Raw genomic sequence first — 14,362 nt, forward strand, 5'->3', positions numbered from 1 at the left:
AGCAACCAACACATTGCAACCTTTCCCACCCAAAGATGCTCAACAGCTGGATATAAGTTTTCAAAAACTAAACATTATTTCTAAAATAAAGGTTACAGACAAGAGATTCAGAAGCTAGCTCTCTCATTACAAGAAGTAATTTGCTCTGGTCACCCATTCTCACCTCCTACTCAATGGTTGTCATTAGGCCTCAAGTACCCGGCTTTCATCCACCTACCCTTTTGTTGTCTATGCCTTTGGATATGTATATGTTGCCTCCTATATATGTTGCCAATATTTGCTATTATTTCTACCAACTGCATCTGAGGAAGTGGGCTAAAGCCCACAAAAGCTTATGCCTGCTGAAATTAAATTTGTTAGTCTTTAAAGTGCGACAGAACTCTCGTTGTTTTTGTTATATACAGACTAACACGACTACCCCTCTGGAACTCTTCTACAAAGAAGCTAACTAGTTATTTAAAGCACTGGACCTCTCAGGAGAGAGTGTCATGTGAGGCGGGATAATTAGAATGTCACAGCTTCCAAATATCAGTTCCTTTTCAGCCAAAGAAACCCAACAAACATGCATGCAGATCATAAGAGGAAGGGAAGAGAAAGCTCTGTGGGGTGCTGTAAAGCCCAAGTGTGATTACTGTGGGCTGAGCGCTATCAGTCAGGTACAGTGAAGCACAACCATTTATTCTGCTGCAATGATGGGGGCAGAGAGGTCTTAGATCCAAAAACAATAACAGACCTCATTAAAGCCAATTGGTATGCTAAACACTTTTTCAGTCTTAACAAAAGAAGCAATCAAGCCCCTTTATGTTATAAAAACAGCTGCAGACACTGGAAGCTACCACCCAAGTCCCTAAACTGAATAACCAACCATATGCTGACCCAGGTAGATTAATGCCCTTCCCTGGCTGCAAACACAAGAGCTAGGAGATTTCCTGCAGCCTGTGCATGCTGGAAAGAGAGAGAAAGCCAGGAGATGTTGTGAGGATGTGTTATAACCCTAAGAGGAAGCAGAGACAGAGCTTTGTGGGCCCAGAGTTCACTGGAATGGCAGACTCAGGGATTTCTGGGCAAGGAAACTGCTTACTGGTTGTCACCATTTGCCTGATCAGAGACCGTATGTACTGTTTTTGGTAAACAAAACACGATTACACCCAGAATACACCTGACTTGTAACAATGATTTCTCATCCTAATGGAATCAACTCCGCAAGGCCCTGATTTTTGCCTAAGTGCTCATGTCAAAGGGGCAACAATACTTTCTGAAATGTCTTTATGTTTAATATTAGTAGTGAAGACCTCTATACCATTAATCATCATATAATTTTGACAAGTTTCCACACCCCCTTGTTGGTTTATGTCCCACTCCTCACTCTCATTTTTGGATATGTACACTTTTGGCATGATGGCCATTTTCAAAAAAAAAAAAAAAAAATTTAATGTATAAAAGTGCTTAGAAAGACAAGGTGGGTGAGGTAATATTTTTTACTGGACCAACTTCTGTTGGCAAAAGAGACAAACTTTCAAGCTACACAGAGCTCTTCTTCAGCTCTGGGAAAGGTGAGTGTCACAGTATCATTCGCAGACTTTGTGTAGCTTGAAAGCTTGTCTTTCTCACCAACAGAAGATGGTTCAGTAAAAGGTATTACCTCACCCATCTTGTCTCACTAATATCCTGGGACCTACATGGATGCATAAATAGTGCTTGTGTGTTTTATTTACATTTAGGGTCATTTTAAGGTATTTTTGAATAGGCCAGTACCATAAAGAAGTGTTGAACCCTTTTAAAATAATTTACAAAATAAAGCAGATCACCACCAAGCGAGAGAGATTTAATGACATAGAAAGTAAAGAAGGCAGAAAGAAAAAGATAAAGCAATATAAACAGACACAAAATGAGAAAGAAAGTTTTAAAACAGCAAGAAAGAGAAAAGCCCTTCACCCCAATGGCTGTCACTAGTCACCAATTCCAGGACAGTCAGTCTTGGATGAGCAACATCTCTTGGCAGAGCCAAGCAGAAAATATTCTTCAGACCTGTCACAGAATATTAAAATGGTGTATTTTGCTGAACCAATGAGAAGTTTTTCTAAAGACATCTGGGAGCCTTGATTATCCTAGAGTCAGTAAGACACGGCAATTTTTTTAGTAAAGATGTGCCTCCCTGTCCCCTGCAATATAAAAATTAGAATTGAAACTTCATATTCAGCATACCACAGTAATATTTTCTTTAAGCAAATGAATGATGAAAATCACAAGACTTTGGTTTAGGACTATTTTGCAGAAATACCACAAACTTTAAAAAATACTGCTTTTTAAAGTTTTGCCTAAACGAATTGCCCAGAGTGCAAAAGCAACCCCAAACAAACAAAAACGGCTCTAAACACTTATTACTTTATTAAGCCACACACACACAGCCTAACTTAAAATAAAGTCTAGTTTAAAATAAGTATGTCAGAGTTAATAACACTTTTTACCAGATATCAGAATGCTATTTCTTCCTGACTTCTTTTTAAAAAAATCTGTTAAACAATCACAGAGTAAAGTTTTAACAAATACATTTTTAAAAGTTAAACATAAAAAACAGAGCATTGATAAATGTTCCATAGCTGTCACACACACTTTTAAAGATAATCAAAATCCATGTATTAGGAATATTTTGTAGTGGGATAGTGAAATGAAAATAATAGTTTGCACAGGCCTATTATCTGTAAATTGTGGGGAGGCAATGCCTTTATGAGGATCATTCTTTCCATCTACTAAAGAATTGTGAAACTGCAGTAAAGGAGCGCCATAGTGTATCTGTCCCCTCCCTATCCCTGCAACAAAAGAACTTTAATTAGAATTAAAGCTATATTAGCCTGTTTTTATATTGGATCTAACATGACCTTAAGAACACAGTTAATGCATCATTTTTCAACAGAGGCATCCTTTGGTCTTAATCCAATTAGAGAATTTTCAGTAATTTGTTCTTTAAACAAATGAATAGCAGAATTTCATTCACAAATGTGTGCATTATAATTTAAAAGATCTGAGAAAACTGCAAAGCTTATGTAGTGACATTCTTTTGCTCAAGAAATTGTTTTTAACAAAGGATTAACGAAAAAGTTTTACAAAATAAACTATACCATTATTTTAGGTTAAAAATGTTTCATAATAGGGTATTCATTAAACAAAATCAAATGCAGGTTTATTTTAAATTTAAAAACTAATTTTTAGGATTAATTATGGATTAATTTTCAATGCCATTATTTGAGAAGTTTGGAGATGAATATGTAAAGAGAAAAAAACTGGACGCAGTTGACGAAACATTGCTGACCTATTTCTACCTAAGATGTTTGCCACCATGGGGAACAATGGCATAGTGAGAGAAAACACTTTTGTATGTATGACACCATGTTTTATACATATAAGGTATTTAGCAATAAATGTTTAGGTTTATTTTTAACAGGCTGGTGAAGTTTTCCATGAATTTTCACAAGACTGACTAGGAAGGTTGACAAATTTGGTAAGTTGCTTAATATTTTACAGAATTATGATTTTTTAAATAAATTTTAGGGCACAGGCCCTAAAAAACGAGTAAAAAATTACCAGCGGTAAGACCTGTATCAAAGTAAAAGGAATCACGCTCCACTCAAGGAAAAGCAAGAAAATCAGTTTTGAGAGTTTAAAAGCTCTCGTACAAGACTACTGTTCAAACCCAAAGAGGAGGGCCCAAAAGAGATTGTGGTACAGCATCTTGGAATCATGAGGGTGAAAAAGTGCTGGCTAATAGAGACAGGAACTCTTAAAAAGAAAACAAACAGAAAATTGTCTACAACAAAAGACCCCTCAAGGCAGATTTTAAAACCTTGCCATACAAGTATTGATTATTATGCAGAGCCAGAACAAGTTTGTTCATCCTTTTTCCCCATTAACTTTGTGGTACTTCAAATTCAGGAAAAAAATTTTTATAAAACAATTGTTAGAAAACAATAGACATTGTGCATGCCTGAAAATACTGTTTGGTGTTACAGTTGTTGGCTACCATTGTATGAAGAGTTGTTACATACATTTTCAGGTATCAAATTTTTGGAAGGTTTACCTAATACTAGGAAATAATTTATAATTAAAAGTAATAATGTGACTACAGTGATTTTCAACAACGTGATGGAGTCTGCTTCCAAAAGCAGTGAAATCAAGAAAGCCGCCTTCACAAAATACATACATCCCAGAAACCTAAGTATTATGTATATTGTTTTGTCAGGGGGAAAAAGGCCATACAATTAATTTAAATATAAAGTATATGGCTCTCTAACTCTTCCGGCAAACTGCAGAATGTCACTCCAGCACATTAAATGTACCCTGGTAGGACAATTCTTGAGAGGCTTTTGAGGATGCTACCAAAAAACCCTACAGGTACCTACTGGGTGGATTTTTATGCTTCAAACACCCAAATCCTACGGGGATGGGAACCGGCCTTTTTCCCCCAGAGTGGCCTGTGTATAGATTTTTTTAAAAGCACATAAAAATGCTAATTTTTACCATGCCCCCTCATTTTAAGACACACCATCCCAACAAGTATGTCTAGCCATGTGCAAAGAAACCTGGCTCTTTTAAAACTGCTCATCAAAGCCAGGCCGCAGCAGAGGAAGGCAATTTAGTGCTCTGCTTCTGACGACCTAGTCATCTCATCTCAGAAATAACACTCAATACTTTAAAAGGAAATGTCCCCTGAAACCCTGACAAATAAGTGTACTAAAAGGAAAACAGGAGTTTATTAAAAACTGAGCAATAAAGAGCAGAAAAAAGTTGACTGTAAAAATAATCCAGAGACTTTATCGGACCTTTGTTAAACTTTGCTCTCCCCATACTTCAGGGCTTTTAAATAATTAGTAATAGAAAATGCCAAAAAAAAGTTTGATTCCATCAACCAGAAAAAATGAGAGGGGTCTCTGCTAGCGAAGAAGGTAGCAGAATCACAACTCGGAAGTTGGATTCAGAGATGAAAAAAAACTCTTCAAATATCTGATTTACCCATCTACAAAAAAGGTTAAATTTTACACAAGGATCCTGCAGAGATACCTGATATTTGCCAAGCCAGATGAAATGTAAAAGACTAAGTATGTCTCTTTGTCCCTGAGCAAAATCAAAATCAGCTCCTGCAGTTCAGGGGGAGTCGTCAGACTGTCATCTGGGAGTACACTAGAACCTCAGAGTTATGAGCACCTTGGGAATGAAGGTTGTTCGTAACTCTGAAATGTTCATAACTCTGAATAAAATGTTATGGTTGTTCTTACAAAAGTTAACAACTGAACATTGACTTAATATAGCTTTGAAACTTTACTATGCAAAAGAAAAATGCTGTTCTCCCTTTTCTTTTTTAGTTGTTTAATGTTTAACACAGTACTGTACTGGGTACTTTTTTTTTTTTTTTTTTTGGTCTCTGCTGCTGCCTGATTGCATACTTCCAGGTCCAAATGAGGTTGTGTGGTTCACTGCACAGTTCTTAACTCTGAGGTTCTACTATATTGGAGGGGGTAAATGCCCACTATAAGAAAAACGCTGAGATGTTGTTAAATAAACTGAGTAAGCATAAAGAGGTTTCCTGGGATGATAAAGGAACTTTTATATACTGGAGTGTGGCAGCTGTGAGGTTTAACATGCTTGATTTAGCTAGGGAGATTACCAACATTCATTCTCTTTCTAACAAGAGGCAGCCTAAAGGATGGGTTATTTTTATGAAAGCCCCTAGCAGAACTGAACGTGCCTACCTCTGTTGGGGGGCATATTACCAACAGACAGTTTTCAGAACATCTCAAAGCACATCTATAGCCTGCAGACAGCATCTCCCCTTTCAGAAATGTGCCTCCTAAAAAAATGGAAACCAGACTGGTTAACTGTGCAAAATAAATATTTGAACAGAAACCAACGTGTGTTTAGTTTTTACAGGGGCTGTACATCTTTAAATTCACAACAAAACAGACAGGTCTGGACATGCTGAAACATGTTTGGGGTATGGCTGGACATGCCTGACTTTTCTTCTTTTATAAACTGCACCATCATGCGGTCATTTTCTGGTAAATGACCAAATTTACCGGTTTGCCTCATGGTGTGCAGGGTTTATTTAAAGGGAGTAGAAAGAGAGGCAATCTGACAACCCTAATGCCTTAGGTGTGGGAGGACCTGTTCTTTGATAGATTTTGCATGATGGGTGAACAGGCTGTGTGTTGATCTATTCATATGACAGGCCCTCTAATGGGGAGCTCCATAAGAAACATTTCACATAGCTGTTTTCTTTTTTCTTTTTTTTAAAAAACAAACTTTTTACAACATCTGTGATCGTTCCGTGCCTAGGGCAGCCACCTGAAAGTGCCAAGGTCAGGGCAGGCTGTAAAAGGAGAGCAGATTCTCCCAGCACTGGTGGGTGACACTGAAGTCAGAAGTCCCACCCAGCCACAAACTGTGCTTCTAATTCCCCACACTGGTTATCAAGAAGCCAGTATACGGATATGCACAGCCCCCTTTAGTGCATTTCAGTCTCTGGCTCTCAATCAGCCACCAGGTCCAGTACAGAGACCAGTTATTTAAACTCTATGCTCTTTATTAAAAAGGTTCCTCCTGATCCCAAAGGGTCATCCACAGTACCAGATCAATATAAGTTTGGATCTTACCCAAAATACCACGCTGCCAGCCAATCCTTTAGTAACTAAAACTAAAGGTTTATTATAAAAAGAAAGAAACAAACCATAAGAGAAATGTTAAAGGATTAAAGCAATCAGATACATACAAATGATTTGAAAGTCCATATATATCAGGTTTCTAGAAGAACTGTGGCGTTTGCAGGCTTGTATAGTCCCTTTGGCATACATCCAATACTTGGATGGGTCTCAGTCCTTTGTTTCACAGCTTCAGATCAGTTGCAGATGAGTTGATCCAGAGGTAGGTTGGTAGCTGAAGCTGAATCCCGACTGAAAGACAAAATGGCTTCCCAGGCCTCTGCCTTATATCTTCTGGCCCCTGCCATGCTGTTTGTGGATTTTTACAGGAATAAAAAAATGGAGTTCAGAGTCACATGAGCAAGTCCTGGTGACTCATCAGGTATACCTCTGGCTTTTCCCCCTGGGCCCCTTGCATCTGTGGATGTTTCAATGGGCCATTAAGCAGACTATTGTTCTGCTGCCACCCTGTCTAGGGTGTTTCATAGAGCACCATTTGAAATACAGCTATATCAAATTATAGAATCATAGAATATTAGAGTTGGAAGGGACCTCAGGAGGTCATCTAGTCCAACCCCCTGCTCAAAGCAGGACTAACCTCAGCTATATCATCCCAGCCAGGGCTTTGTCAAGCCTCAGCTTAAAAACCTCTAAGGATGGAGATTCCACCACCTCCCTAGGTAACCCATTCCAGTGCTTCACCACCCTCCTAGTGAAAAACTTTTTCCTAATGTCCAACCTAGACCTCCCGCCCTGCAACTTGAGACCGTTGCTCCTTGTTGTCATCTGCCACCACCGAGAACAGCCTAGCCCCATCCTCCCTGGAACCCCCTTTCAGGTAGTTAAAGGCCGCTATCAAATCCCCCCTCACTCTTCTCTTTTGCAGACTAAACAAGCCCAGTTCCCTCAGCCTCTCCTCATAAGTCCTGTGCTCCAGCCCCCTAATCATTTTGGTTGCCCTCCGCTGCACTCTCTCTAACTTGTCCACATCCTTTTTGTAGTGGGGGGCCCAAAACTGGACACAATATTCTAAATGCAGCCTCACCGATGCCGAATAGAGGGGAATAATCACTTCCCGTGACCTGCTGGCAATGCCCCTCCTAATGCAGCCCAATATGCTATTAGCCTTCTTGACAACCAGGGCACACTGCTGACTCATATGCAGCTTTTTATCCACTGTTACCCCCAGGTCCTTTTCTGCAGAGCTGCTGCCCAGCTCGTCGGTCCCCAGTCTATAGCTGTGCATGGGATTCTTCCTTCCTAAGTGGAGGACTCTGCACTTGTCCTTGTTGAACCTCATTAGATTTCTTTTGGCCCAATCCTCCAATATATCCATAACTTCCATTACACACATAACACATGAACATAGGCTATAATATGCTATGTAAGATGATGATACTTTTCTAACAGTACCTGACATGGCATATCTTACATGAATTACTACAATTTTGACATACTGATGTCAAACAATATACTAAATGTCCCCCCCACCAATCCAGCCAGCGTGACATCCCCAACACGAGATGCGGTGTAGAAGGGAGTAATCAGAGCTCCTGAATACACCTCAAGGGCCCCCCGATCCAGCCAGCATAACAACATCCTTCAGCACATTCTCAGTTTTAGGTTTTTTCTCCACATGGTTTTGTAATTTGCTGAACAAAAATTATGTTCAACATTCCACATTAAATATTCATCCGTCAGATGAAATAATCAAAGTACCACTCTATCTGGAACCTCTACTTCTGTCACATTGTCCACTAGCTCAGGCCCCTTGTGCTAAATATTCCTGAGTTAAGCAAAGGCACTGCAGTGCATATCCCAGTGTGATATTAAAAAAAAAAAAAAAAAAAAAACTCTCTCCATGCACAGATTACTACTAGCATCTTTGATTTTATAGTTTATGTCATCTACAGTCCAGTTCACACAGTCTCTTCTCGCCAGAGGCATCTACAACACATCCTGGGCAGTCCTCAAATTGCTTCTCTTTCAGACAATGCTTGATGATTCCATGAGCATCAACTTGTACAATTTCTTGCATAATGGTTTTAAGCTTACAAGCTCACACACGCTCGATACCATATTTCTTCCTCAAAGTTAGCTAGTAGATGCTTATAGAACAAGCATCCCCTTTCTCTTTCAGCATCCTGTTGAGCATCTTGTTTAGGTCTAGGTAAAATCATATCGGGCCCAATCCATTTGCTCCTTTGGGGTTCAGATTCTCCAAGGCCTCTGAAAAACCAATGCTCAGCTGCTGAAAAGTAAGAAATGTGTGTTAGGGATCACTACGCTTTTTTTTTTTTTTTTAAATAACATACTTTTAAAACTTTTTATTTTGTGTGTTGAGACCTCTTCAGTTTGTTGTTTTAAAGAACGCTGCCTCTGTATGGTCTCAATCCAAAAGGCTCTAGCCAATTGAGCTACTATGGCCAGATCCCCTCCAAGCACCTACTCATTCCTACATGCAACATACCTATAGCTCATTTCTGCACAACCCTCCATTTGAATTGTTTGGGGTCTCATGGTTGGGGTCTGGAGTCTCAAACAAAAAACTTGGGTCAGTAGTTTGGCCTCATGCTTCTCCTCCGCACTATCCCCATGAGCACGTTGTTCATCAGAAGTTAGCCTCGTCTTCCCTCTCCCATGCCAGGTCTCAAACGCCATTTGTGTCACCAGTATATTTGTTTCTTCAATTCCCACAGCTTTGCTCACATAATGTCTCTTCTGGTGTTGGCATGCTTCAAGGGACTTTAGGCTCTTCCATCTTTAATCAACAGGTCTGTTCAAACTTCTTATCCTCTTTTATTCAATAGTTGCACAATAGCCAGTAATTTAGGGCTAGCACTTCAAAAGTCCATTAATCTCCCTCCCTAAGTAAGGAGGAACTTCAGTTTAAGGGAATAGGAGAATGGGGGCTGTTGCATACTTAGTTTTGTATTATTTTTATATCTCAAACTTTCCTGATCAGTTGTCTTACAGAATTAAACCCAAAACAAAATAAATTATGTGATAAATAGGTATCTCAAAGTTTTTTTAAAAAAAAGGTTAATGATTTAAATGCGTGAAAACTGACAGAATTTGTAATTGGATCATAAAAAGCCTTAGATTTACTTTGACTGTGATCTGCATTGGCCTGAATAGACAAATACCTGGCAACAGTGTTCTTCACTAGATAGCCATAAACAAGGTGAAAGAAAACCCAATGCATTTTCTTGCTGGCCATAGTATAGTGCTGGGATCCAGTGCAGAATTATTGACCACAAATGCAATGTATCAGTCAAGCCTTTTTAAAATTTGTGATAGTAGAGATTTTAAACGCTTAATTTCAATTCTCATTTAATTTTAATCCTGTACAAAAATTTGCTGTAAGAGTTGTTTTAGGAAAAAAGGAGGAGAGGATATGTTTCTTCTGCTAGGAACAATCAATCTCCCTCGTTTATGCAGGTACAGAACTATAGCTTGTCTTTATTAAACTTCTATTTATCTGTAAATGTCAGGGATATTATGCTACCCCCTCAAAATCTTCATTTTACAAATAATATCCTGTAAACAGATGTTACAACAAATTTTATCCTGTGATTAAAAATTCTCTTGTTGCAAAGATTAAGTTTAAGGTTCTTGTTGCAAAAGTTAAGAAGGCAGGGGCACATTGCTTCAGATATGCCCCAACTCTCCCTTACTGAAGTTACACAATTCTTTAGCAAAAGGAAAAAAACAGCCCTCACAAAGGCCATTTCTCCACAATTTACAAATAAGCCTGTGTAAAATGTCATTTTTATTTCACTAGCCCTTTACAAAATACCTTTAAGACATGGATTTCGGTTATTTTACCTTTAAAAGTGTGTACATGCGACAGCTACAAAGCTGCTTCACTTACATTTAACAATGCTCTGTTTTTTCCTGTTACCTTTAAACATGTGTGTGACAACTACAAAGCATTGATCAATGCCCACTTTTCAGGTTAATCTTTTAAAAGTGTATTTGTTAAAACTGTACTCAGCGTGATTATGTTTAACAGAATTTAGTTTTTAAAAGTCAAGAAGAAATAGCATCATCATCTCTGGTAAAGTGTTATCAACTTTTTTACATAAATTTGTTTATACTAGCCTCTTTTGCTTCAACTATGACACATTCTTGCTCACAAAACTGCTGCGTTCATAGTGACTTAGGATAATCAAGGCTCTTGGTACAGGTCCATAAAGGCAATGGCTTTGAACAAACTCTTCACTCGGTCAGGAAAATGCATTTATTTTAATATTGAATAATGTGTCCAAAGAATATCTTCTGCTTGTCCGAGGTTGACTGTCCCAGAACTGCTGATATTTGACAAGTGACAGCCACTGGGGTCAGATGTTTTTCTATTTCTGTTTTAAAACTCTCTCTCTCTCACACTGATACTCCACTTTAATTTCTCTCTGTCTTTTCTCTTCTCTTGCTGTTTTCAATTCTTTTCCTCTCATTTTGTCTTGTTTAAATCCCCTTTATTTGCTCTTTCTGCCTTTTTTTTCCTTTTCATGTAACTAATTCTCTCGCACTTTTTGACAATCCTCTTTGTTTTGTAAATTATTTCAAAAGGGCTTAATGCTTCTTTATGCTACTGGCCTATCTCAAAATGACCCTAGACATAAAAATCCCACACAAACACTATTTATATATTTAGTCCTAATGCTCCCCAGTTAAAATAAATTCAAAATGGCTTCCATACCAAAAATGTACCTGTAAAAAATAAGACCGGGATGGGACACAGAAAGGGGGCATGGAAACCTGTCAAAATTACATGGTGATGAAAGGTAGAGGTCTTCACTAATAGTAACATTAGTTATTTTCTGAACTTTTTTCTAAATTTTACCTAGTATCACTGTAAAAATACTCCTAGTAAATGTTCTGCTAAATAAAGACAATGAGACCCAATTAAAAATGAAAAGAAAGGAAAACCCTTGTGTCATGAGCACATATAAGATATCAAAACTAAAGAGAATATTACCAAGAGAATGTTTGCGCCTAAAGGAAAAGGTCCCAAATTTTCAATGCTAATGGTGACTCTTAGTTCTTAGGAAAGAGTATGTAATTTCCATTGGATTTTTTGACAATTCAAATAAGCATGAAAAAAATACCATGCCACCCACACTGATAAACAGACAGTCCTGTTGTGAGGCTGGAGAAAAGGTGGTGTGTCTCCAGGAGCTAGCTGCCCCACCCCCACCACAATAGAAAAGGGTCATCCCAGTCCAAGCCACTCCCAAACATCGAGGAGAACATCAAGGTTCTACTAAGACCTTTCCCTCTATCCAGGTGCCTGTCCCAGTTCTAGACCTATGTGCAATGACAGCATATGGGTGGCTAGAGTGCAAAGCCTTTTTATGTTCTAGCTAGCCATGCCCCTAAAATGTGGAAAGGAGAGGAGTCTCTCTGGATTCTAGATGGCCCTGCCCTTAACGAGGTCAGGAGTGGGGGATGCATGTGCACATTCAAATTCCAGATGGTCCTATTATAGGGCTGGAATGGGTAGGGTGCCAGCGTCATGCTGTAGCCAGCCAGCTATGCCACAAATATGGAAAGGGTGGCTATATGGATTCTAACCTGCCCTACCTTGGCTGGAGGGGAGGGGCATCTTCAGATTGTAGACAGCCCTCATGGGTGGAGCACTCTGGGTTCTGTCTGGCCACATTGTGGAGTTCTAACCATTTCTCTCCCCAGTGCATAGGGAGAGTGAGATGGTGGCAGCAAATTCAGTTTCTATAGTCTGACCCAGCCTGATGGGAGGAGTGGGGAGCACCTTGGCTATGGCAGGAGTGTTAGAGGAAAGGCACAATATGCCCAAGTCCTGCCCCCACCACACAGCGGAACACATTTGGTTTCCAGCCAAACCAGCCTGTCACAGGACCTGAGTACTCCAGGTTCAAGCTGGCCCTACCCTACTCTGGGGTACACTTCAGGTTCTAGTGTCCTAGAGATCAATAACTTACTGTGAAAGAATTCCTCGTAGTCAGTTCTCTCCACACAGCAAGTGTACATGCGCAGAGCCGCTATCTTAATCTTCTAGAGAAAGAGAAAACAAAACCTATAATACTCACCGAAAGATCGCCATTAAGTTTGGATCAGCTACACAAGTGTACACAGTGTTCTTCCATGATCAGATCTGCATGTTTATGTGTTGGATTAGATACTCATTTTTAATGCCTTTCCTTAACACCATCCCAAAGCATTTCAAAATGAAAAATATACAGCTAAGCCTGTTTTATCTTTTAAGATTCCCTCCAATATCTCTTACTGTTGATTTATACTATTCTGAGATGTATTTTGCACAAGTCAATTTTTAAATATTTTAAAAAATAGACTACTGATGTGCCAAATAAAGACTCATCAAAATTTCTCTTTTTAGCTTTAAAAATACCAATAAAACAAGCGAGTTCAAGATGCTAAAAGAGAATCTCAGACAAAGAACTGGGCAATCTGGATTTAACATGCCCCAAGGCTTGCTAGTCTTGTTCACTGCCTTCCAGTGCAACATTAGCACATTAATTAGTCCATTACATTTTCTAGAAACAGGATATACAAATCAGAGACATGAGAAAAACTCCCAACTGCTCCCTTTCCCTCACCTTTAGGACAGGATTGGGAGAAGTAGAGAATTCACGGCACTCTTCCTCCACCTACCTTTGGGGCTGCTAGGGAACCATGAACCCACCATTTTAAATAAACCCACCCCATAGGTGAACCATGAACCCACTGCACTAGTAGACCACCTAATCAGGATGTGCTCTCTCTGCATTTTAAGACAGCATACGTGCCTTTACAGTTACAATTTACAATAGAAAATGCAATCCAATTGAGTTCAGACTTTGTGACAACACCGATACAATGAAATGCAAACAGTTAAGATTTATGGAAACTTTGTTCTGATGTATTGTTACCACTGCACAATGACGGAAACCTATATCGTTAGCAGGGGCACAGTCTCATAATTAATTTTCATCCTGACTTTATAATCCATTAAATATATAATCTATTTTCCTTTCTTTTACCTCTAGTCTTTTCAATTACACTGTTCACCATAATACCTGAGCATGTTACAGACATTAATGAAAATATCCTATCAACACCCTGGGACAGAGTAGCATAATCACCACTGTAGGGATGGGAAAAACTAAGGCACAAATATTAAATGATTTGATCCAGGATGACACAAGAAATCTATAGCAGAGATCTGCATGGTTTGCCATACCTAATGTTAACTGCCAGTTATTGGAACATTCTCATTCTTTATTAATTCAGTGCGTTAACTAGAGAGAATGGAGCAGAACATATATACCCTTGAAGAAAACTAAAAAGAAACAAGCCTCTCTAAATAAAATATATCACCCTAAACACACATACAGAGACACCAATAACCACTCAAGAAGGTCAGATTACCCATATTCATATTTTTTAATGAGGGCACTACTCAATCATTAATATAAGGGAAGCTGAGTTACTCATACATTGATTTGAAATCTTGAGATTAGCTCAAGAACTGCCATTGATGCTCAGCACTCACATTGTTATTTTCATTTTTATTGCTATTATCATAGCATCTAGAGACCCCAACAAGATCAGGGCCCTTAGTGCTAGGCATTGTACAAACACAGTGAGAGACAGTTCCCTGCCCTGGAAAGTGTATAGTCTAAATAAGCAAG

General features: G+C 38.9%; 1 protein-coding gene across 2 annotated transcripts in view; it reads right to left on the bottom strand.

Moving 5' to 3' along the window:
- Window positions 1-14,362, bottom strand: part of UQCC1 (ubiquinol-cytochrome c reductase complex assembly factor 1) — a 143,039-nt gene that overhangs the window by 105,962 nt on the left and 22,715 nt on the right. For both annotated transcript variants that reach the window (XM_067546870.1, XM_067546871.1), the window contains exon 5: window positions 12,653-12,725. In XM_067546870.1, the coding sequence (XP_067402971.1) occupies window positions 12,653-12,725 (73 nt within the window). The remainder of the gene's footprint in view (window positions 1-12,652; window positions 12,726-14,362) is intronic.

Source organism: Emydura macquarii, unplaced genomic scaffold (genome assembly GCF_026122565.2).
Source record: "Emydura macquarii macquarii isolate MOO-44397 ecotype Brisbane River unplaced genomic scaffold, CSIRO-AGI_Emac_v2 contig_1170, whole genome shotgun sequence".
Taxonomy (NCBI): Eukaryota; Metazoa; Chordata; order Testudines; family Chelidae; genus Emydura; species Emydura macquarii.